Source organism: Puntigrus tetrazona, chromosome 24 (genome assembly GCF_018831695.1).
Source record: "Puntigrus tetrazona isolate hp1 chromosome 24, ASM1883169v1, whole genome shotgun sequence".
Classification (NCBI taxonomy): domain Eukaryota; kingdom Metazoa; phylum Chordata; class Actinopteri; order Cypriniformes; family Cyprinidae; genus Puntigrus; species Puntigrus tetrazona.
The window spans coordinates 1,109,742-1,134,968 of NC_056722.1; the positions used below are offsets into that span (position 1 = coordinate 1,109,742).

Genomic DNA, 25,227 nt, shown 5'->3' on the forward strand with positions numbered 1-25,227 from the left:
GCTTTAATAGTGCATTCGTGGGCTATTTCTGTTCTGTTTGTGCCATGGGTCCACATTTAGAAAGACCACTTAGCTAATTAAAACTCTCAATGTCCCTGCCAGACTAAAGAGATTAACTGTGAGATCCCACGGCAGATTGACTCAGCTACCAGTCCTTGGCTAACCGAGAGAATTAAGGCTACGTAAACTGTCGAGTATAAATAAAACGAGAAATGAAAAATGCACTGTACCATGCAATTACAAAATAAAAGTCTTTTATTCGAGTCTCGGTACAAAAGAGATCTACAAACATATTGTTTTGAACGATATTGAAACAAACTGCAATCACATAATGCGTGTATTATAAATATGATTCACTAATTGGCAAGTACTGCAGTTAGCAGGGATACATTTAATACGTAGGTTATATGAAAAGGAATGACTTTTTTTTAGAGAGATATTTAATGTATTTCATGTGATTATTGACGTTCTGAAGTAGCAGCAGTCTAAAAAAGAAAAATATAAAGAAACATGTATATCTTTTTTGTATTATATTCTAATGTTTTATACAGTACCACTTACACATACAATTCCTTACCTTAAGTCTGTCCATGAAGCCTTTTTTGCTGAAAGCTCCCCCTGCAAAGGCACGCAAAAGTTTGGGAGTGGGAGGTTTTTGTCCGAACATAGCCAGTCCTTTCTTCTTTTCCTCGTCAGCTTTAGCAGCAGGAGCCGGACCCTTTGCTTTCAGCAGTTTCCTATGAAACGGTTTTAACCAGTGTTTTAGATTTTTACCTTTGGCAGTACATGTTAGTCATTGTGCGTTAGTGAAGAGAAGTGCTCAAGACCATGTATTTATTGTACAGTAGCTAATCGATGATTCAAATGAATCAGTGAACTGGTTAGTGAACAGGTTCATTAAAAAGAACCATCTTAACAAATCAGTTTGCTAAAATGAAACACTTCTTAAGCCACATTTTACCTAAGTACATATTATTAGTATTAAGTTAAGGTTATTTTCTTACCCCATTGGCAGTTGTTTCTCTCGTTTTAAGCATAAATCTGACAGTTAAGTCATTAGCGCCTAGCTAGACTTTCCTTCCCAAGTCTTCTTCTTAATGATATTTAGATAATTTATTATAAAAATGAAGATTTCTTTTCTCACTGTTAACTGTAGGTGCGTTTATATGGCTCACCGTCCCTTCCTGGCCAGCACTTTCTGAGACTCCGGGTAGTGAATCAGGATGTCATTGAGGTCTTTCTTATCCAGCACGAAGAGATTGGCGAACCCATGTGCCGCTACGTTAGCGGTTCTTCTGTTTCCTCCATTGGCTGAAGACTGTAGCAAACTGAGGTCGATTATAAACACGTGAGTTCATTCGTGACGTGCAGCTCTAAGGAAGATACTCATTTGGACACCTCACCTGATCTCTCCGAACACACAGCCGGCCTTTAGAGTCACAAACACGATCTTATTGTCCGGCCCACCGATGACCTGCACCTCTCCGGCTTTAATGATGTACATTTCCTTTCCAATGTCACCCTGCGGAAAAGCAGGCGATTGAAGACTTGATGTGCTTGGTTTCTGTAAATAAAAGGCAGTATAACTCACCTTCTTGCACACAAAGTCTCCAGGCAAGTACACGATGGACTTCAGCCTCAATAACATGTCCACGAGCATCTGGTTGTCACAACCCTGTGTGAAACAAAGCAATAAAGAATCATCAAGCGACTGAACATGTCGCGATCGGTTTAAATCCTTCCTTAAATCAAGTCCACCTTGAAGAGGTCGATCTTTTGGAAAGTAGCAAGGTTGATGTCCACAGCGATGGCTGTTCTCATCACCAGAGGCATCTGTTCCAGAAGCTCAGACTCATCTGAGGAGAAGCCAGACCTTAATCGGCAGAACCCTGCTATTCATCGCCAGTTTTTATTTACATGTAAACCTAGATTTTACCCAGCATGCCCTGGGAGTCCCAGGTGTAGTTGTACCAGGTGCGCACTCTGGTTTGAACCATCTTGGGGATGTGGTTTGTCACCATGTACGCCACGCAAGCGTCCATAGAGGCACGGAAGTACGTCTGGCCGGCAGTCGCTGCTCCAATGACATCTCTCATCTGTAAAAAGTTTTACAACTATATATATATCTGATATGGATATGATTTGATGATTCAGGCTGATACTTAAAAACGAGTGATGTTTTCATGTTAAATTTAATAGATGATAAATAGCCAAAATTAAAATCGTATACTATTTCAATTACATGTTAAATAAAACTAACACAATATTATATTGTAAAGCAAGAAAAAATATTTTGAGATTTATTAAAAATTCCATATTTAGTTATCGTTACATGTGCTATTTATTTATTCGATTTATTCATTTATTTAACCATTATTAAAATTCTTGCCAATATTGATAAATCAACATTTTTCCGTGTCGTGGCCCATAACTGTTAAATAGCCATATTGAATTTTTTTAAATGCCTGAATACATTTAAAATAAAACACTAAAAACTGAAAATGACCATTTAAAGTCAATTTAGACATCATTATATTATAATGTACAGAATGAAAAATGTCTGTTTATTATAGGACTTGTGTTTTAGAATTACATAATCCTCTGTAGAATAATATTTTTATGTTATGGCTGATAACTGATGAATGGCTGACATTACTATTTTATTTTATTACTTGGAAAAAAATGAAAATAAAATACTGATCAAAAGATTACGAAAATAGCACAAATTTGTGTATAGTTATCTCTCCAAATAGAAACAAATAAATTAATAATAGGAAGAAATTCTATAAATTATCTCAATATAATCTATACATCTAGTAAAAAAGTGACACATCCTATTAATGTGTTAAACAACAGGAGGACTATCACAAATCTATATGGTTCCTGACAGGAAAACTGGATGAGGACTATAATGTGATTGGCTGCCTGGGATTAGAGGAGGAGCTCATGACGTTTACATTATCACATTGTGTACCTGTCCGATCAAACTTGAGAAGACAAAGACACCAACAAAAAAGTTTGTTAACTGAAAGGTGATTTCAAAGACTGTGTGAGGCTCAGGCAGACCACCAATGTTGATCAGAGTCCGCACGGCAAAATAGTAACTGCGTAAGTACCTGGGAAAGAGAAAGAGATTCAGTATGTAAAGAGGGAAAAAAAAATCACCTTACAATGTCAGAACAGCAGACATCGAACCACTGAGCAAAGCTGAGGCCAAGCAAGGAAGACAAGTGAAAAAAAAAAAAAAATCTAAATCAAAAAACCACAAAGCGCTTCAGGAGCATAAGCTTCAGAGACAAAAGCTTTGGAGACAAAATTTCTACCTGGCCGAGAAAGACGGACAAAAATACAGCACCAAAAAAATAGTTGGTCATCTGAAAGACCTGACAGAACATGGTCTCGGGAAAAGGAAGTTCTGCGATCATCAGGAGGGATTTCTCCGCATAGAAGAAACACCTCAGGTAGCTATGAGAATATGAAAAAATCCCCAAAACTGCAATTACTGAAAACCAATTTAGCAATCGGAAGAGGAAAAATAACATTACATGAGTATTTCGATTACTGTTTTGTGCTGCCAATGGTGCAGAAGTTATATTTTTACCTTTACAAAAACATAAGCAATAAAGTGAATCATGAGGGTAGATGGAATTACATACGCGCTGCCTTCTCCGCTGTACACCCATTTGGTTGAGCCGATCCCTTGGTAGTCAGATGCCACGTAGTAAAGACATGCGTTGAGATGGAGAATAAACAACAGGTATCCAATGGTGCGAATGACTCTTTAAAAGGAACAAAGGAGAATTATGGTTTATAAAAGCGGTTCTCAACCAAAGGGCCAACAAGGGGGACATCAAACGTCTAAAGAGGTTTAAAATAAGGAAAGATGGTTTAAAATAAGACTTAAAATAAGCATTAAAAAACTCAAGATGTAAATTGGTATTATATTTTGTATGTTTACTTGTTTACTTAACAACTGCTGTTTTATGGAAGAACCAGAATTTCCTTAATCTTAAGGACTATGGATCTTTAAGAATGTGATTGATATCTGGATCTGGAAAAGACTTTTCAGTAATGTATATATCTCCAGTTATGTCAGTTGAAATTAGTAAATGAGAATAAGAATAAGATTGCAAAACTAACAATCTTTAAAAAACAAAATCACAAACAACTAACAAAAATCTAATTCAGAATGAGAATGTTTTTTAAATCTTCACTTATTGAATTTTTGATTTCACTGATCTAAAATTAAGCATGAAGAATTACAGTGCAATCCGGTTCAAAGAAATTTTAACTTGAATCCATGGAAATGTGTGCTTCATTGATATTTAACATTTAAAAAAATACTATATTGGAAGAGCATTCTAATCAAGAAGGGATCCAACTCAAAGGTTGTCAATTCATACATTTTTTGATTTTCTTTGCCCAATTCATAAATTCAGATTTTTTGCCCATCCCTGATAGAACCAGTCAGCCAGATCAACCTTTAAGTCTTGGTTACTGTACATACCTCCAGATGTACGCTTTGGTCATGATACCTTCAAGACGATCACTGAACTCAAAAAATGCTTCGGACTTAAGGAGAAAACATAAACAAAACAAGGTTAAGTATGATCAGCTGATGAATGGTTATGCGTCTCATGTTGTTTCCGAAACCGCATTACCTTCATCAAACGATTGAGCCTGAAGACAGACTTGAATCCAAACACGAAATATAACAGGTCCAAAGGCAGGACGGATAGGATATCGTTCTGAAAGGACAGGAAACATTTCATGACTTTCTATGGGGATAAAATGCTATTTGGGAAGTTGACTGAAATATCTGCAATACCTGAAACCTTGACGATTCTCGATATTTCTTTTTAATCACAACTCTGTCATACTGTAAGAAAACGATGAAAATTTGAGGCACTCAATTACACAACTAGCATTTAATAATAGAACTGACATGGAGCAAGATATTAAACACTGTATTAAAAAAACCGTGTGAACATAAAATGAAACTATCAATCCACTTAATTTTGTTTTCTTACAATGATGTCTCCCCCTTTACAGAACTGAAGCCGTGGCTGGAAAACGATCATGTCGATGATATAGATGACGTCAGCAATGATGTCCAATGTAAACCACAAAGGAACGGCCTCTGGGTCATGATACGGGAAAGCCATACGGACCGGTATGAACCACAGGTTATAGTTGAAGGCGATGGTCACGAAGCTTAGCCAAGCAATATACCTGCGGTCTGTTGAAAATCACAAGAAAACCCCAAAAGAAAACCTTTTATGAGGAATTTTATGATTTCATATTCAGATGTTATCATATTTCGACATGTAACCTGTGAAGGGATCAATGGAGGTGCCCAGTCTTTTGTCCATTCTGTTTTCGATGGGCTTCAGCAGGAAATCTACACAGGTGCAATTCACTTTTGAGAAGATGGACTTCCGCTCTGTTTCTCCCTTGTCATCTTTCTTCTCCTCCTTTTTTTCCTCTTTCTTTTCCCCCGGCTTGTCTGTTTTTTTCTTCTCCTCCTCCTCTTTCTTCTTCTTTTCTTCCTCCTCTTTCTTTTTTCTCTCTGCCTCCTCTTTCTTTTTCTTCTCCTCCTCCTCTTTTCTTTTCTTGTCCTCCTCTTCTTTTCGTTTCCTCTCCTCCACCAACTTCAAGTAGTCGTCCTTTCTCAGGACAGGTGCTGAAACAAACACAAAATAAGCCTAGTGTTAAACCACTTCTTATTGTTATGTGGTGATGTCCTGTCATATTTATTGTTTCATGTAAGTATTATTTATATAATTGCTGTATTATATACCGTTAATTGCAGAAGCATGGATTGATTTGTACTCACTGACAGGTGGGCTGCGCTCTGGAGAGGATGCATAGGGGTCAATGACCTTTTCTTTATACTGTTCTGTTCGTTGCCGGTAATTCTGAACAATCTCAATGAGATGAGCATCAAAATGCTTGCTTATCACAACGGGCCTGGACTCAAGGGGAGGGGCCTCCTCGCTATAACAATACAACAGATAATAACACAAGGTGAAATCAATGTAGCCTGTATGCTTAATATACAGGCAGTTCAAATCTTCAACATGCAGAAACATTAAACAAATAAATACAAATGTCAAGGTGTCTCAGTCATAATAAAATAACACACTTTACAAACATCTATGGGGCTATCTAGTATTGTGGAAGGTTAAAAGTACAAATATACAGCTTGTGTTTTTGTAACAGTTCTTATATTAATTCCTCAATACAACATGAACGCTATTTAAACTGCAGTTGTCTAAATCGTTCTTGTTATGGAACGCACTTCTAACGCTTAGCGAATTAACTTCCGGTTCATAAATATCCTTGCCAACATAATGACACATGCTGGCTTTAAACTGTATCACATTTTTTATATTTTTACTACTTACAATGCTCATATTTTGTGTTATTTGAGCTGTAAAGCGGTCTAAATGCTTTTTAGTAATTATTTTACTTTGCATCTGTGCATCTTTTACTTGTTCATACAAAAAAAGAATATATATAATATAAAAATAATAAAAATATATATAAAAAAATAAAATCATAATAATAATTTGACGGTTTGACGCATAACCTCTTGTACAAGAGCTGAAACTGTTGATCTGAAATGCGCTTTTATATGCTGACCTCTGCTGGTCATGAAGGCGTATTACAAGTGTAAGTAAAGTCCTAATGCTTTTTTTAGTTCAAAATACAACTTCATAATATAATATGTATTACACTGCAGCAGAATTCTTTATTTTTATCATTTCTTCATGCATTCTTAAAATAAACTAATATACAATGAATTCTGCTCCAGTGAATGTGAATATATTTGGAGGATGATTTCCGTCATAAAACTACTCTGGCATTCTTCCACTGCTGGTGTCGGTTTTATTTTTGTTTTCTAAACTCCAGGGATCTTCTTATATCAAACACACTGTAAATCTTGTAATCTGCTCTCAGCTCCTGGTCTCATAATCGTTCAGGTCTCTGCTGCACAGTCTTGGATCCGATGTACAGTGTTTGCACCGATGACTTACTCACATGCTGTTTTATCACTTACTGCAAGTCCTTTCCAAGACAATGGGAGTCTATTTGATTAGCCACGATTAATTAGAGCTTATCAGTCACACTCAGGACATCGAGACGTTCTCTTCAGCACAAAGAAGTATTTAAATTCAACATGAAATCAAAATCAAAATTTGTTATATTTAATGCAACATGATTTGTCGGATAAAAATGATATTCATTTTACCCTTCGGCAGGTGGCTGATCGTTGGCCGGGTCTGCAGGTTTCTCCTCTGGTTTGGGAGCCGGTTCTGGTTTCGAGGCTGGTGCTGCTGGTTCTGGAGCCGGTGCTGGGGCTATAGAGAAAATAGTTACTTAAAAGTCATTTTTTTTCTTTGCAATTGCCAGCTGAAGGAAGATTTGGGTCACAGATGGAGGAGTGACCCCTGAAGCAGCTTACTGACCCTCACATGCTACTGAACCCAGAACAAACATTACTGCAAGCAACCTGTGACAGACTGTAAGAATTATTTCAGATGCCTCTCATCTGGAAAATATCTTCTGCAGGTGCTTACACAATGAATGATGAAATCATTTAGTGGATAATTACAATGATAACAGATGACTTACCGGGGCCTTTATCATCTTTCTTGTCTTCATTTTCCTTGTCTGCAGGTTTTTCTTCCTGCCGGGTGCAGAGATTAATCATTATCCCAGAGCGCTTTTGCAGTTATAAAAACATTCTCATGAATGACGCATGATGGCTTCTATTATTTATAGATTGTTGAGTTAAATTGTCTTATTCAAGCCTTTACCTTTATCTTATACCTTTTTAAATGATGTAAGTAGAACAATGTCTGTCCTTTTGGTGTTTCAGATGTTTATAAAGTGAAGTAATGTGTGTTCTTAAAAATATAATAAAAAAAAAAAAAACCCCCCGACAAACAAACCATACACACACACACACACACACACACATGCACACACATATAATGACAAACATAAAATGTATATAAATATATTTTATATATATTAATGTTAATATATAAAATATATTATTTTTATATGAATATAATTAATATGCTATATAAATATATTTTATATACATTAAATTTATCTCTCTCTGTCTATATATATAAATAAAACTAAAGACATATTTTAAAACAAAAACATTAATTAAATAAAAATAAAATACTAATTAAAAATCTGAAATAAAACTACAATAATGTCAATTATATTATAATAACACTGATAAATAAAATATGCTTTTAAAATAATGATAAATGTTAATTATATTATTACATAATTTCTATATATACACATTGCACGCTATACAAATCTGTATGAATCATTTGTTAATATAATATAAATAATTTATCATTATTTCTAGCTGAGTTGCCAATCCATATTTAGAACGATGGATAAAACTTTACTACATTTTAGCAAAACATTTTTAATTTGCTCGTGCTTAAGATAAAAATAATGAGAAATCTGCATAAAGTGCATTATGAGTAAATATGCATACCTTTGCAGGGGCCGGAGCAGGAGCAGGAGCCGGTGCAGGGGCCGGTGCAGGGGCCGGCCTCGAGGGACCCACAGTCGGACCCCCGATGATCTTCTTCAGCTTGCTGAACATGGCTCGTTGACAGGCAGCGTCTCTCTGTGTCAATATCTGCTGTGGTTATCCTTCTTGTGTTGACCACGGCTCCAGTCCTGCTAATGTTGCTGCCTGATGCAATTAGCACTTTTAGACCACTAATACCCATCTGCAAACAGACCTCAGAAGTGAGTTCAGGCCGCTATTCATCACAGCGTCCGTCATCTGCTGAGTGAACGGCCTACAGCAACAGATTTGATATTAATATTTCATTGCTGCACAGCTACTATATCATTTTACCAAGCTGGAAAACATGCAATGCCAACAAATATGTAAACAAAAGAAGTCAAAGTGTCTGGTCAGTATAAATCATAAATGTATGAAGTTTGATCCACAGTATGTTCACAGCCTTTCTAAATCTCCATACTTCTCAGAGAATATCAGTCAATTGTCATGGAGTTTTGAGCAGATTTCTCTGGTGGACCTGAGAGCTGTTCTGCTGGATTAGTTCGGCTCGTATGGAGCGGTGGACCACTTACTTAATTAAACCTTATAAGCTTTTAGTTCAGCTGAGGGGATTTACTGTTGTGGTTTCACAGAGAACAGACGAGGCTAACAAGAAGAAGAAAAGATGTCTTTGATCTTACAGACCTTCCATCTCTTTATTCTGCGCATTTTTCACATCTGCACATTCAGAATGGAGCCATGTTAACTTTATTGTGTTTAGACTGGGTCAGAAAAGAATAGAATAGATCTTTATCTTTAATTTTTTAAATACATGCTCGTGAGTTGGTGATAATTTGTTGGGCAAATTATTATTCTTATACTGTTAACCGTTAGCTAGCTTTTGAATTAGCATTTATTTTATATTCTCGTTTGTTTCTTCGTTCAGATCATTTTGTGTGTTTTAAAAACGCAATTTTTAGTTTTGTATTATTTTTGTGCTTTTTTAAATATAACAGCGTGGGTTTGTTTCATTTCAGCTTTCATTTTATTTCAGGGCTACGTTGCTAATTGTCTATTTTTTTAACTGAATCGTTCATTAACAACGATTCGTTCAGGATCCAAACAAATAAGTGATTCGTTTATTCGGTCTGTTCAAAAACACGAGGTTTAACGGTCAATGGCCCAGTCTGGAAATATTTTTTTCGCGGCTGGTGATGCAAACATAGACAAATTAACTGAAAACATTAAGTCTGAAATGTAGTTTGCGCGGTATTACCTCGCTTAGCCAGTTGTTAGCCTGTTAGCTATCGCATCAACTTGCTAAATGTGAGTTTTAGCCTGTTAGCTTTGTGTTGCGCGATTGGAGAGCGTGGTCCTAACCCTAATAAGACATGAATAATCACGCTTTATTGATCTTTTAACAAGATAACGTTGTACTTTCTGTAATATGAGAACACGACTGTTGCCATGAAACAGGCCAAACACACTTCAGCAATAAGGTCACCTGATATTTCACACTGTTCCAGTGAACCCTCACGTTATTATATGCTGCTTTTACAGCCATGAGCCGATACCGACATTCAGGTACAGAGACATTTCGTTTAAACATGTTGATAATGTAAGTTGTCATTTATACATATCATGTATCGTTCACATTGCGTTATTTGTAAACGACAAGACCACGACGGGGCTGGTCGTCAAATTTCTACTTCACTGTTTAAAATGAGATGCTTATGATCCGCTGAACTTTATATTTCTTAACACAGCCGAGCAAAGACTCGCAGACATTGACTACACACGGCTGACCCAACTAACCCAGCTAAAAGAAAGGTAGAAGTGTGCTAACATACTTTTTGTTATTATTCCTGAATGCTTTAAATTGCCTTTGAACTAGTGTTTTAATATCCCGTTTTAAAAACAAGACGGTTGCAAAAATGAAAATGTCTAACTGCTTCGCTTCTCTTCACAGTCCTGAGGAGGCCCATAAAACATTTATGAAACTATATCAAGAAATATTCCCGCGCCCTCAGACATCGTTACCCAGAATACATCTCAAGACTGGGACGTGAGTATTATTTCTTTTATTATGCACGGTGCTAATTATCACTGTGTGTATTATAGGGTCGGACCGGTAGTTAAAACTTGCACTAAGTAAGGAAAAAGTGAGTTTCGTATTGAAGTCTGTAGGGCAGACATTATGGAGTCGCTTGTTTCCAATGCAGAATCGCTATATCCCTAGATCATGTCTGCTTAGTTTCGGTGAGCTGTTTGTGATCAGTTTCAGGTAATGGTGTAATCCTCTTATCCTGAGAAGTAGTTTATTCAACAGCAAATCAGTACTTAGTGAACACTGTATCAATGTAAACTCAGTAAAGCTCAGAATTACATATAAAGGTAAACATGTACATAGTTTAAATGTCGTGTAATCAACATATTTTTACGAGTTCGTGAAGTAAGTTATTTGATTCAGCGTTTGCTCGTAATGCCTTTTAAACAATTTGAAATTCAAACTGAATGCATGCAAAGTACTGGTTCTCACACTCTTTATTTGATTAAGAATACAGTAATACTGTGAAATATTATTGCAGTTTAATGGAAAAGCTGCTTAATATTTTTAGGAAACCATTTTTTTGTATATGTATTCTTCATGTTAATTTTAATTTAAAGTTTAAATTAATTATTTTAATTTAAAATTAAAAACAATTTTTTTATTTACTTTATTATTCATATTGGAAAATTGTCTCTGACTTCACGGTAATCACCAACATGTAAAAACACATAATAATAAAAAAAACATGCAATGTACAGTAATGAAGAAACACACACACATACATGCATTCTCTCTCTCTCTCTCTCTCCTCTTACACACACACATCAGTCACTTACATTTTCGATTAAAGTTATTTTAGTACATTGAGTTAGAATAAATGTAGAAAATGTAAAAAAATTAAAAGATTCTTAATTTATTTTTTATTTTATTTAGTAATATATAATTAACTATTTACTATTTTTGTTACCATAATAACCATAAACCAGGATACTTTTTTCAAGATTCTTTGAAGAATAGAAAGCTCAAAATAGCAGTATTTTCTTTTGAAAATAAAAATGTTTTTTTACATTATAAATGTATGTACTGTCACTTTTAATATATCCATGCTAAATAAAACGATTTTCTTAAAAAAATAAAATAATAATAATTACAGAGCCCAAACGTATTACTAAACTAATTACAGAGCCCAAAAAAGAGCAATTGTTTATATAAAAATCAATTGTGAAAGTGCTTTCAGCAGGCCTCTGCATCAAAATTAATTTGTAATATTACTATTATTTTTATCTCTTTGGAAGTAACAGTATTGTACTTCGCTAATAAGAGTGCGCTGAAGCAGTTTTAGCCTTTACGTCAAACCTGCGTCAGTATTCTAAAAATCGCCCCTTGTGCCTTTTTGGAAAGTGGCATCTTGTCGAGTGAAAGTCATAAACAGGAAGTGTTTTATAAAAGACACGTGGGCCGCGCCCCGCAGAGGCGTGATGCAGAAACTGAGGACCTGTCAGTCATTTCAATCCCACTGTAGTCCCACTCAGAGATGTTCTGAGTAATGTTTACAGTCCTCTCAACAGCCTGCTGGAGCAGCAAAAATGAATGTTCTTGTGGGTAGTGACATATGAGTCATGGCTCTAATTGGCTGGAATATAGATCCGCTCCCAGTAGGAATCGGGTGTCTTGAATAGCGCTCACAAAGAAGGGTTATTTAAGGATTGGTTAAAATGAAAAATGGTGAGTGATTATCTTGTAAATCAACTTTAGGACTGTGGTTAAGGTAATTCTGATTGAATGCACTGCTTAATGTGGCTGTGCTTTTCAGTTACACCATCAATCAAATGTTCGGACAAACCTACTCATTCTTTATCGTTACTTCTCTCACATTTTATACCGTAATAATAATAAGGTCCTTAACGCTATGAATTCACACCCGTTGAAGGATGGAAATTTGAACATAGTGTATAACCTAGACTATAGTGTATTTATAGGGATAATTATATTTGTCTACAAAACTAGTTTCTAACATTTAAGCAGATTTTATACACCGTTTTCATGATCAAAAGATATTTAACAACATCTGTTTCTTAAAAAGAACAGTTCACCCCAAAATTTTCTTTGCCGCTTACACACCCTCAGGATATCCAAGATGCAAATGAGTTTTTCTTCTTTGAAGCATTACATCCAAACAGCTGATAAAAATTAATCCACAAGTTATCAGCAAATCCATCAAGTCATTTTTACCTTCAAACTGTTGCTTCTGACTCATATATGAGTACTCTAATTATAATATTTTTTTTTCATCTGACTCAGGAAAGAAATATACGCAGATCAAGCACCTTCACAAACAAAACCAATTCAAATCATTTCTTAACCAATATGTCAATGGATAAACGGAGGATAGCTTTTTTCCCTCAGGTTATAAATTGGTGTTTTGATTTCACCCTAAATCATCTTAACGATGAATGCGTTTATTATAAACACAGCTTTTAACGTTCATTGATGGACTGGAGTCATGTTTTAATCAGCTGTTTGGATTCTGACGGCACCCATTCATTGCAGTACGCTAAATTTTCCCAAATCTGAAAAAACAGACACATCTGCATCTTGGTTGTCCTCAGGATAAATACATTTCAGCAAATGAGAGAGAGCTATTCCTTTAAGATATTTACTTCTGCTACAGTAATATAACATCTCTTTTTTATTTCTCACACTCCATAAGTGATAAACTACATTTCGTCATGAATATCCTCATTTATCACATTCTGATTCAACAGCACAAACTTTGGAATTGGCAAATGACGGATATAAACTTTTACGAGAATCATCTGATCTTCTTTATTCCTCTTGGCAGCCAACCTCCAGTGAAGCTGAGAGCATACGAGTCCGTCCAAGAGGTCAGCAGACATCAGCCACATGGAAAACCGGCTCAGGAATCACTCATGAATCATGTGATCAAAGCCCTTAAGAAATTGTGAGTATGACTAAGTGTTCTTTGTGGGTAGTTTAAAGGCCCTATGGACACACTGATGATACAAAATGACTGATATAAAACACACATTTATACGGTTTGTCAGGGCTGATTTGAATCTGCTGGGGTGAATCTCATTAAATCTGTCAAACAGGTCAGATTTCTCCCCAGAATCAAAAGCTCATTTAAATAAGCGGTTCTCGTAACTTTTAAACCAAAAAAATCTAATTTTCTTAATGTGAAACAAAATCTGTATTTTAAATGCTACCGTTAGTGATATGTTTTAATGCTTTTAATTTATGATGAATTTAATAGAAAAATGTGTCCAGACAGAACAATTCTCATTACTGCATTACAGATGAGAATTGAAAACATCCATATGCATTACGCTAATGAAAAATGCGGAACGTGTCAAGTCCGATGATTAGTTTATTAATATCAAACTGACACTGTTTCTAATTTATAACTAAATCGACATCTTGACTGTTCAACATCTAGTGTTCCCATCTACCAACAGAGGGCAGTGTAGCACCTTTTCAGCTCGTCAGACAATCATGACTTATTTCTGCTCAGGGCTACACCAATCTCAGAATTTCTTTGGTTAATATTTAAAGTGACACGGTTTTAATTAGTTTTAGCCGTATGAAAACTGTGGCAAATTAAAATCATAGCTTTCATAAAAACGAGGAGGACATTCTGAGAATTCACTGTTGAATGACATCTGGTAACACTTCATTAAGAGCATAATAGAGAATGGGACTAATCTCCTGCCCCCTCCGCCGCTATCTCACAGTGCTATCTTAATTCATATCGATAGGCCCTGTTTTACTTTCCTGCTGTCACAGTTCATTAATGTGAGAATCGTTGAGTGGGAGAGAGAGAGAGAGACAGAGAGAGAGAGAGAGAGAGAGAGAGAGAGAGAGAGAGAGAGAGCAATATAGCTTTCTTTAGCTCCCGTGTTGAGCTGCACAGGACTGTGGGATCGAAATTTCCAAATAATATTTTCTCCTCTTATATGTTGCTTTGTTCCTTGTGATATAATCTTTCTCATTCATCCACTGAACTTCCCAGGGATAATGCATCTGTTTTTTTTTTATTGGTCGTTCAGGAAAGAGGATATGGAGATCTTACAGTGCAAGATTGTAGCACGGTTGGTGTGAAAAATTAATACGAACTAGATTTTGGTATGTTCTGTGGAGAAAGCTTAACCCCAGCCTCTGATGTTTTTAGTGTTTTGAAGTCTCTTAAAAAAATACAAATAAATGAAAATGTTGCAAAATATTATTATGAACTTTTCTATTTTATTTTGAACACATTTTTAAAGTGCACCTTTTATGGATTTTGGAAAATGACCTTTAATGCAACGTGCAACACAGCTCTATGTGAATGAAAACAAATGCAAAGCTTTAAATCTGAAAGTGCGCCGTGTGTAAAGTTATACTCTCTCAAAAGAAAGAACTGACTGAATCACTGAATCAAGCCGTTTTTAACAGTCACAAGCAGTTTTATGTTTATGTCAATGTGAAACATTAGCATATTCATAATTAAATTTATTACTGCGAAGTATTAAATTATAATTCAGTATTATTACTACAGTATCACACAACCCTTCAGAAAGCATTCTAATAGGCTGATTTGCAGCTCAAGATTTTTTTTTTTTTTTAATTTAACATTTATTTAACAATTTAACATTTGTTCTGCTTAATACTTTTGTGGAAAATGTAATAGATTCATAGATTAATAGAACGTTGAAAAGACAGCAATTGTTAGGAATGCAATTTTGCGACAACGTAACGGTATTTTCTGTCACTTTGTCATCAGTTTAATGCTCCGAAGTTTAATAACTACAGTTTTTGAACTCTTGAAGCATTAGCAAGCACCACCGTCCTGTAGGAGAAGCTTGGACCAGTGCACCATTGTAGAACATAATCCGAGTGAATACCGAGCACTCAGTATGTGATAGATGGACTGTGCCTTAGGCGGAGTTAATGGAGGCAGATGGCAAAGCATTTCTCCTGGATTGCTTCAATACTTTGATGCGCTTTGCATGCTCAGTTATAACAAGGGAACGTTTGTGTTTTAATGTGCCATATTACAGCTGAGTAACATGGATGAGTTGTAGAGAAGGCTTCATGCATGGGCAGCTCGAAGGAGAACTTCCTGTGATACCCCGTTCTGCATTTGTAGTGACATTACCTACGGGGCTTTGCGATGCCCTTGTAGATAGTTCTTAATGCTTTTTCATGTCTTCACGTGTTTTTTTCCCTCCCTGCTCAGTCTCTGGATATCTGGGTCATGTATGCCAATTGCCACCGGGGGAATTTGTTTGAAAGATGTGAGCTGGATAAGAGAAATAGGTCACGATTTTATTCGATTTGGGAGACGGAATCGTCTCGTCCCTGCGAGTTTCCTCCTTGTGACATTCAGCGAACTGTATTGTGAAAGAATCTCAGCCATGTGGAAATGAGATTAGAAAGGGTAAAAAATCGCAAGCCCACAGCGATAGACACTCTGCGGTTTTACAGGAATCACTATCAAATGATGAATGAGAGCCCAAGGGTTTGTTTTAAAGGTAAACAAAATGCTGATATGGTTTAAAGTCAACATGAAATCAATATTTACCTTGTTTATCGCTAGTCTCATTGTATGTTATGGCTCTTTAGTGGATGTTTTACTTTAAAAAGAAAAGGCAATATCATGCTTTGATTTTAAATGATACCGGCGAACTAGCAAATTCTTTGTTATAGGAAGTTTTGCCAACGGTTGCTGAAAAGTTCTCAAAATTACCATTTTTGCTATATTTTCATAAAATAATTGAGATTAAGAAATGTTTCTTGTGCAGCAAATTAACATATTAGAATGATTTATGAATCATGTGATGCTGAAGACAGGAGTAATGATGCTGAAAATTTAGCTTTGCATCACAAGAATAAATTACACTTTAAACTATATTTAATAGAAATATTATTTTAAAATATTGTAATATTCAGTCTTACAATTTTTACAGTATTTTATCAAATTAATGTAGTCTTAGTGAGCATTAAAGAAAAAAACTATATTCTTATACCATATCTCATAATATTATTTATATATATATATATATATATATATATATATATATATATATATATATATATATAATTTTATGTGAGTATATAAATACGTGTGTTTATATGTATACCCACAACGTGTATATATATAAAGAGAGATTATTGGTAGGATTTATAATTAATAAATAAACATTAAGATACTTAATAGCTTCACTTTCTTTGGATGTTTTTTATCTGCCTCCTTTGACATCACAGCTAGGCATAGTCACTAGTGAAGGGTTTGGAAATGTATTCATTCATTATAGTGCCATCAACCATTAAAGTGTTGTCATGATGTAATCTTCTGGTGGTTCCAAAGTGATTAGTCACTTGACAATTGCACCTCAGTTGATTAGTCTCGTAACAACTTAGATGTTGAACTGAGTGCCCGTGAGCAAAGATGGCAGATTTCAAATCGCTTAATTTCAGGGTGTGAATGTGAGTAGCTTTCTTAATTATAAATCTCCTTGAATGTTGAATATCCTTTTTGATATGTCAGATTTCAGACCGCGTTTTGTGCTGACTGTAATGCAGACTTTAAATTGTAACGATCATTTGCACCTCAGTGTCATTGCTCACATTTTAAACCCAACTGAAGGTCATCCGGTGACCTGGTGTGTGTACATACACTAACCTATATGGGTTTGTTGTCTAGTGTGTCTTTACATCTGCTCTTGTCATGAAGCCAGTTTTCCCCATCCAGGTCTCATGGGGAGCTGGACCAACTGTGCTGGCAACACACACACACACGTACACACACACTTCCTGCTCTTGCACACTGTTCCCGTGAGAGCTTGTCTCTCTGCCAGCTCTGGAGGCAGGAAGTGCTTGGCTTCCCCCCGCGCTGGCTTCGCCCATGTAGCTCCACGTCCAGGAGGCCATTGAAACAGTCAGAGCAGGGCAGTGATGGGGGGAGAACCAGCGGAAGACGTTCAGCTTATTTAATGAAGGAAGCCGGCCAGCACAACCTGCTTTGTATGCACTTTCTGACTGTATTTTTGTTATAGTTCATGTATTTATTTTTCTCCATGTTTCAGGGCTCTGACCCCTCCTCAAGACTTCACCCTTTCCCACAATCCTCCTCCTGTGTTTCCTGGGGATGTGTGCTGGACAGAGAAACACACTTTGACCCAGAAAAGTTTTCAGTGCTACCTGAAACTATAATCAGGGCAAATAAGATGCACAGGCAAATATATATATATATATATATCTCCAACAATGAACAAATATCGTCCCAGCATTATATATATATATTATATATATATAAGCAGACTCAATGATTGGCTCAAAAAGAAAAATATTTAAAACCACCTCATTTACAGTTTTTCACATACAGTATATTAAAAATTTTAACCCGCAATTTAACATCTGTCACCATATATATATTCAGCCAACGGGTGTGATTATCATCCAGCACAGTTCAGATGTGTATATCACATGAAATGTTTAGTTTTATGGTGTTTTCTTAAAGTTTAGATCATTTGGAAAGCTCTGGGGCTTATGATTGGCTGGGTTCCCTATCAGCCTACAGCTCTAAACCGCTGATGTATTTGCTGTTTAAAATGTTGTCATGGTAACAGCTGATGAGGGCTGTTGAGTGTGTGAGAGGCCAAATGAAGATGGAAAAAAATCTACACTTTGTACCTCTTTTGTATATTCACTACTTCTCACCCAGTGGTAATATTTAAATTCACTTTTTTTTCTTGATCATTTTCTTTTAAATAGGGATTACTTTCTCATTTGTGGTGTATATAATAAATGACCATTTAAAGGTCAGTGCCTTAGTTCTCAGTGTACTTTTACAGATATTTTCTTGTATTTAATCAACACGCATTATTTTATTCAAATAGTTTCATCTTGGGGGTTAAAAAAGTGTTTTTTTTTTTAAAGCTTAAAGGTGCTGTAAGTAATTTTTCAACTGTACTGAAGCATAAAAAGCCATATGTTTGCACAAATTTAGTAAACACATTAAGGTTCTCCAAAACATGTTAAGTTTGTCCAAAAAAACAACTTTAGAATGTCTGTTTTTGTTTTAGTCTGTGTGACTCCTCCCAGGGTCAGTCTACCCAGTAGTATTTTAACATCCGGGTTGCCAGGTGGTGGAAAACACAGCATATTGGAGCTATCGAAGCGAGCAAATGAAATGGGTGAGAGATTGCAGATTCTACCCAACATAAAAAAACTCTCTGCATCCATCTAAAACGTGGATAAATCAACTCATTAACTTACAGTGTTTAAGGTTTGTGACTTTTTATCAGTTGTTTTCATTTTGTTTGTTTTCGTTTTTGTTACGTGTTCTCAATCTTGCAAGATTGAGGAGTGGGAGAAACAACTTTCTCCAATATTGTGAATTTAGTTTTAGTTTAGTTTTATTTACTGCTCCTTTAAACTGATTTTTCAACATTGTAGATAGTTTGTTAAAAGTCCAGACCAGGTAGTTCTACCTGTGCCAGAAAATAATTTCCTCTCCCTTTGGGGGTTTGAAGATTACGATCCGTTGCTGTGGATCGGTTTGTTCTTTCAAAAGACATTTATGATCAGATATTTAATATTTCGGGACATAAAGAAACCAGAAACACGCAGGATTTCCTTACCCTTCACTGTGGGAAAGGAGAGGCATAAAGAAATGAACCAGACTGGATTTTTTTCTGGAAATATGACTAGGATCAGGTGCTGTTCACAAATGGTATCGTTGACGGTTCTGAGTGATGGAGTCAGGGGATAAGTGCACTGGTAAATCTCTTTACTGGAGGAGTGAGGTTTCTTACCAGAGCAACTGAATATAACAACAGCTGCAGTGGAAACTTCATCATCATCATTGGATAGGTTGAATGGGATTGGGAAGAAGGGAAAGTCCACTTCTGGGCAGGTCAATCAAGGCTTTGTGTTTTGGACCAGATTTCACTGGCTTGAGAACAGAAAACACAAACACCTAAATGATTTATTTGTCCCAAAGCTGAATAAATGAACTCATTGACTTAACTAGGTTTAATCTAAACCAGGTATTTTGAGTGTTCGTGTCTTGGTTATTACTGGCTTGACTGGTTGTTTTCATGACAACAATGCAATTTGTAGAAAAATTACAAATAAGCTCTATTTAATCATTCAAGTTTCTTCGAAACGTGAATGAGATTAAATGAAGACTTTTACTCAAGTCTTAGATTTATTTATTATACAAATGTAAAGATTTGCAAGATACTGAATGACTGAAGCTGAATTATAATGAATGCTGTAGAAATGAAACAAAAATAAACTAACACAAACAACTAAAAAAACTTGAGCTACAATTGAAAAATAAATCAAATGAAAATAGAAAATGAAAAGACTGCAAAATATCAGTAAATGCTATAATAATATATATATAAAAAACACTGAAATAATGCAGGACTTAAATGAAACCAATTAATAAGTGCTACAACATGACTAACATTTTTGTTTACCTGACAAAACACTGCTACTATTATTTATGTATGTATGTATTTATTTATATTTTTACCAGCAAGTGAAAGTTCAAGAGCCATGAAAGAGCAACCTTTAAATAATAACACTTTATTTAGGGAATTGTTGGTGAGCGATTGGCCCAAACAAAAGCAAAGCAGAAATCTGCACACTTATTTCAGTGTCTTTGCTTTATAATACGGTTTTATAGCAGAAATTTAGAAGAATGATTGATCCCCACAGGGTGCCTCTGACAAGCCGCCTCACTGTGCCCGAAATGTTTATGAGTTGCTGTATCAAGTCAGAAAATGTGTTTTGTTTTGTTTTTCTTAAACAACGATTTAAGTTTTTCCATTTAGCAGAATCTCCCGCTAGGCGTGTGAAAGAGTTTTGTTTTCACAGAGTGGTGTTTTGGTCCAAAAAAACGTTCCCAGTTTTGATGACATACACACGTGTTGGCTGAGGAGTCTTATTTAACAGTTCTGACAGTTATAATTTGTGCTTCAGCTCTGTTTTGTCAGGATTTGGGACTCTTTGGCTGTTAGCAAGAGAACCTCAGAACCAGCTGCAAAACTGAGACTTCTGAAAGCTGCTACATGTGAGGAAACAGATCTCTTCTTTTCTTTCTCTCTCACACATCCACAGCGGCCAAGCTATGGTTGGTGAATTTCAATTAAGCAAAATCGTTTAATTCTCTTAAACTTAATGGTCCTCATATTTAGTTCATTAGCAGTGTCCCCAACAGGCTATTTAAAGTGATAGTTTACTCATTTCCAAAAATATATATATTTGATGAAATTCACAAGCTTTCTGACCCTGTATAGACAACAACGCAACTACCATCTTCGGTTTTATATAATAAAAATCATTGGGGACCAATTGTTTTTAGTAATCTTTTTACTTCAAGGAATAGCTTATCCAAAAATGAATGCTTGAGATCTTCTAAGATGAATTTGTTCCTTCATCTAAGCAGATGTTTTGTAGAAATTTGCCATTAAATCACTTGCTCACTTGTCGTCAAAATGATAGTTAAACAGTTGATAAGAATATCACATGCAATCCCCAAGACTCTAGTCCATCAATTAAAGTCTTGCGAAGCAAAAAGCTGCACATTTAAAAGAAGCGAATCGCTAGTAGTTTAATCTGTACACTTACGCTTTGCTTTTGGCGAAAATACCAGTCCATAATCAATAATAACTCTTTGTCCTCTAACGTCAAAATCCACTGCTGTTTGTTTTTTCTTTTAAACAGTGCTTGATCTGTGCATATTTCTCCCCTGCTTCATACAAGATACCTTTTGTTTGCAGAAAGCGATATGGATAGAAAGCTTGTTTAAAGATCTTGATGGATTTACAGTATTACAAATGCAGCTTTCATTTTCCAAGACATTGATTGATGGTCTGGAGTCGTGTTTATTACTTGTGGATTATTGTGATGACTTTCTCAATTGTTTGGACGCCATTCTGACGGCACCCATTCACTAGAAAATCCACTGCTGAGCAAGTGATGCTTTTCTCATAAAGAAGCAAACTCATCTACATCTGGGATGGCCTGAAGTTGCTGACATTTTCAGTAATTCTTTCTTTTTGGGGGGAAATCTTTCTTGTCTTTATCGGTGGAGAAATATTAGACTGTAAAACTCCAGTGCATGATGGATGCGCGGTGGACGTGTCCGATAAAGCAGCTATGGTAACGGTCGTATCATTGTTGGCTTTTACAGAGCTTGTCTATTCCCACTTTCTTGGTGGGATAAAAGGGATGAAAAGAACAGCAAAATCATTTTGTTTCTAAATGCTAGCTTGACTTTTTTTCCCCCTCCTATTTTGCCTGAGCTCAAGAAAAGTGCTGCGGATAATTTAAGGAAAGACAGTGTAGGTTATCAGCAATGAGATTTGTGCGTTCCGATTGAATTGATTACGCGGAGAAGGTTTCCCTTTTATCTTCAAAGTAAAGTGGCACTTAGAATTTGAATTAAGTTTGCTGGCCATTCTGACCCCAAACAGCTTTGTGGCTTTAACTTTGAGATAGCCCTTATCGATGTACCTCTTTCTCTGTGATTTATGTCAGTGGCTGCTCTCGGTTTAGTGGCAATTTTCCTGGTGCATTCTCTGGAGATAGTTCGCAGGAAAGTATTCGGTGGCTGATAAGATAGTGTTGTAAAGGCGGCCCGCTCTGCAGATAAGGACCATTACAGATATTTGTTGAAAGACAAAGCCTCTCGCTGTCCGACAGAGCTGTGAAAGCAGCTGCCCGATGAAACCTCTCTGACTCTCTTGCGTTGCGCATTAAGTTTTAATACATGTCAGGATATAACCATGTTCAGGATATCTGTTACATTTTAACATGTCAGAGTTTATAAGGTTGATTTTCTTTTTTTCTTATTACTACAAAAAGGGAAAACTGTTGAATTCGGGGCACACGACTTCATTTTATTTGTCTTTTGAAGAGATTCTATAAATGAATATTTAAATGCATAGGGCAAAATGCATTAGCATGATTAAAGAAAACATTTAATGTATTTGTGGGGGGGGTGACTTTATTAATGTTATAAAAGTGAGCATCAACTATTAGTTGTCTATTGGTTGTGTAAAGAATGACACACTTTTTGTCAAACGGAAATCCAATAGTTTTCTTCACTTTCTCACTTCTTTAATGCTCGTTTCTTTCTGTCTCTTTCCTTCACTTCTTCTGTTTTTATTCAGCCCCACGGGCTCCGTGTGTACCGCAATCAGCAGATATTCTCACAAAAATAGTTATAATTCAGTTTTTTTCCCATTCAGTTGGCGATAAGTTCCTTCCAGTTAATTAGAATCTTATGGGGGGATTAAAGCTAGCAATTATTATTATCTACAGAGAATTCATAATTAATGGAAGTATATGGAAATGTCGGCGAGAATCCTGGAATTAAGCCAGAGATCATTTCCTAGTCAGCTTCTATTTCGAAGTCACCAGTTAGCAAAATTTCAACACAAATGGTTTTCAGCTTCAATTTGGCCTTTGACTTGAAATGCTGTTGTTTAGTAACAATGCACTTTTGTTGAACCAATATAAATAAGAGATGAAAGAAAAACTGCCGAGGTTCATATTTAATTGATTGGGCTTCAGTTTTTTCAGACTCACAATCAAAGAGAGATCTTACAAGGCATATGGCTTTTGATGCCTAAAGTAAATTAAATTATTTTATATGTTACGAGTTTCTATCTCTTTTGGGTTAATAAAGACAAATGTACAAATTTTATATCAAACCAGTTTTGTCAGGTTTTTGAAAGTTTAAGTAGTGCTTTTTCATTGGGCTTGTTATTTAAAAAAAAAAAAAAATTTTACTAGTAGCATTGAACATTGCCGATTCTGTGGAGGAGTTCAATGGACACATTTTTCTAATTCTTGTTAAATAAAAATTAATTAGGCAACATTTTGAATCTGAATATTCTATAGAAACCAGGAGAACCTGAACTTCCCATCATGACTTCCCACAATGACCTTAAATGTTCAACCTTGCCTCATTCCCATCCATAGATAGATGATGTTACTACTAATTGTATCTTTTAAAAGGCAGTTGCGCTCTCACCCCAGAAATGACCCACAATGTAAAAGATGATATCCCATTATCTTAACGGCATAATGTGTTTCTTTTTATCCGCGTAGCGCTTTGGCAGGAGGACGGGGAATTACAAACTTGGTGCACAGAGGATGTTTTGTGAACCCTGAAATTAAGACTGCCAAACTGTGTGCGAGACGTTCCTGTAAATTGTAAACTCATGCTTGTACATCTCTGCTAACGCTATTAGGACTAAGCTCTGCCATCTGTGCAGTGTTTTACAGTGAATGCATTTGAGTTTATTGATTTGTAGTCTGGAGTGTATCAAATATGGAAAATGTAGGTGTGTAAAGCATCTGAAATGTTTGGATGCTCTTTGGTGTGTCATTTCTGTTGTTCAGCACAGTTTGAGCTCTTTTGTGAATATGCTCGTATAGTAATTTAGCAAGTATTTCTTTATAAAAGTAAACAGACTTTCAGAAATATGACAATATAACTTAGTAAGTTAAAACAGCTACATTTAACCATTGCTTGTTGAGTGATCAATAGTTAAATTGCTTATAGGTGTCAACATGACACAAACATGAATAATGGTAATGTGTTTAAAAAAAAGCACAACTTTATATATTTGTATATATATATTTAAATGTTTATAATTCAAAAATAGTTTTGTAATTGTACATTTAATTTAATTTACGTTTTAACATTTAATTGTTAATTTAGTTTTAATCTTTAGTATTAAATTAATGTACAGACTGACTATATTTTACATTAGATAGTTTTTTACTTGGAAAAATATGGCATGTACTGTACTTAATATATATCCAGAATAATCTTTATCAAATTGAAATTGAATCAGAATCAAATCCTGCCTGAAATAATCCTTAAATAAAGTGCAAAACCACGAAATCGTGATGTTAGGATAAGAAATCTAACAAATGCAATTTATGGTATTAACAAAACTATAGCTAACTAAAACTATAACTAAATGGGTTGCTTTTTTTCTTGTTGTTGCTGAAACATTGGAACGGAAGGGCTGATGGATGCCAGTCATACTTCAGAAACAGAATATTCTGGTACAACAGAATTGTTTGAGAGCTTTTATTCTTTTTGCCTGTCTAAAGCCGGCTGCGTTGAGACTGACACTGATTTAGCGAACCCACAAGCACAAGCAAACACCCACAAAGGATTGATTGATGGATTTGACCTTCATCCAGCAAAAGCAAACTCATGCACACACAGTCTATCGGCATTGTGATTACTCACTCACGCTGGCAGCGATGTGCTCTCGATGGCTAAACTCCTCCCCAGCTATTGCTCTTGAGTTTTTATCTCTCAGATGCCCATGGAACAAGACACCACGCTAATACCATCATCATCACACTCGTTTTCCCTTAAGAATCAGCTTTAAACATAATAACACGCTGCAGAGGGGTTTCTTAATAGCAAGTGTTCAGGTTTCATTATCTGAGATGGTGCCTGTAGGACAGCGAGGGTGTAAAAAGATTAAGAGTTCTTTGTTTGGGTTGCAGGGGGTTTGTCTAGGACACACACTTACTTTAATGCAGATGAGACTAGATTTCGAGCCAGTTTATCCTGGAG

At 35.7% G+C, this 25,227-nt stretch overlaps 2 protein-coding genes across 2 annotated transcripts in view; one reads left to right on the forward strand and one right to left on the reverse strand.

Annotated features, from left to right (window-relative positions):
• Positions 1-270: 270 nt before the first annotated feature.
• Positions 271-8,644, reverse strand: LOC122330172 (cyclic nucleotide-gated cation channel beta-3). The gene is made up of 18 exons (XM_043227033.1): positions 8,534-8,644; positions 7,639-7,693; positions 7,256-7,364; positions 5,837-5,997; positions 5,333-5,683; positions 5,031-5,239; positions 4,829-4,879; positions 4,662-4,748; positions 4,508-4,572; positions 3,657-3,779; positions 2,975-3,116; positions 1,937-2,096; positions 1,759-1,856; positions 1,592-1,675; positions 1,404-1,522; positions 1,176-1,328; positions 578-737; positions 271-485 (listed from the first exon to the last, which is right to left on the reverse strand). The coding sequence occupies exons 1-18, from the start codon at positions 8,642-8,644 to the stop codon at positions 459-461; spliced, it is 2,265 nt and encodes a 754-aa protein (XP_043082968.1). The 3' UTR covers positions 271-458.
• A 1,108-nt stretch (positions 8,645-9,752) lies between these two features.
• Positions 9,753-25,227, forward strand: part of cnbd1 (cyclic nucleotide binding domain containing 1) — a 35,376-nt gene continuing 19,901 nt past the window's right edge. The window contains exons 1-4 of the mRNA XM_043226953.1: positions 9,753-10,135; positions 10,318-10,378; positions 10,509-10,616; positions 13,444-13,563. Coding sequence (XP_043082888.1) covers positions 10,114-10,135; positions 10,318-10,378; positions 10,509-10,616; positions 13,444-13,563 — 311 coding nt within the window. The 5' untranslated portion in view covers positions 9,753-10,113. The remainder of the gene's footprint in view (positions 10,136-10,317; positions 10,379-10,508; positions 10,617-13,443; positions 13,564-25,227) is intronic.

Coding starts and splice junctions, on each gene's coding strand:
- LOC122330172 (XM_043227033.1), bottom strand. CDS start 8,644: ATGTTCAGCAAGCTGAAGAAGATCATCGGGGGTCCGACTGTGGGTCCC. Junction 5,240..5,332: donor CTCCATTGATCCCTTCACAG/GTTACATGTCGA, acceptor GATTTTCAACAG/ACCGCAGGTATATTGCTTGG. Junction 1,329..1,403: donor TGTGTGTTCGGAGAGATCAG/GTGAGGTGTCCA, acceptor AATCGACCTCAG/TTTGCTACAGTCTTCAGCCA.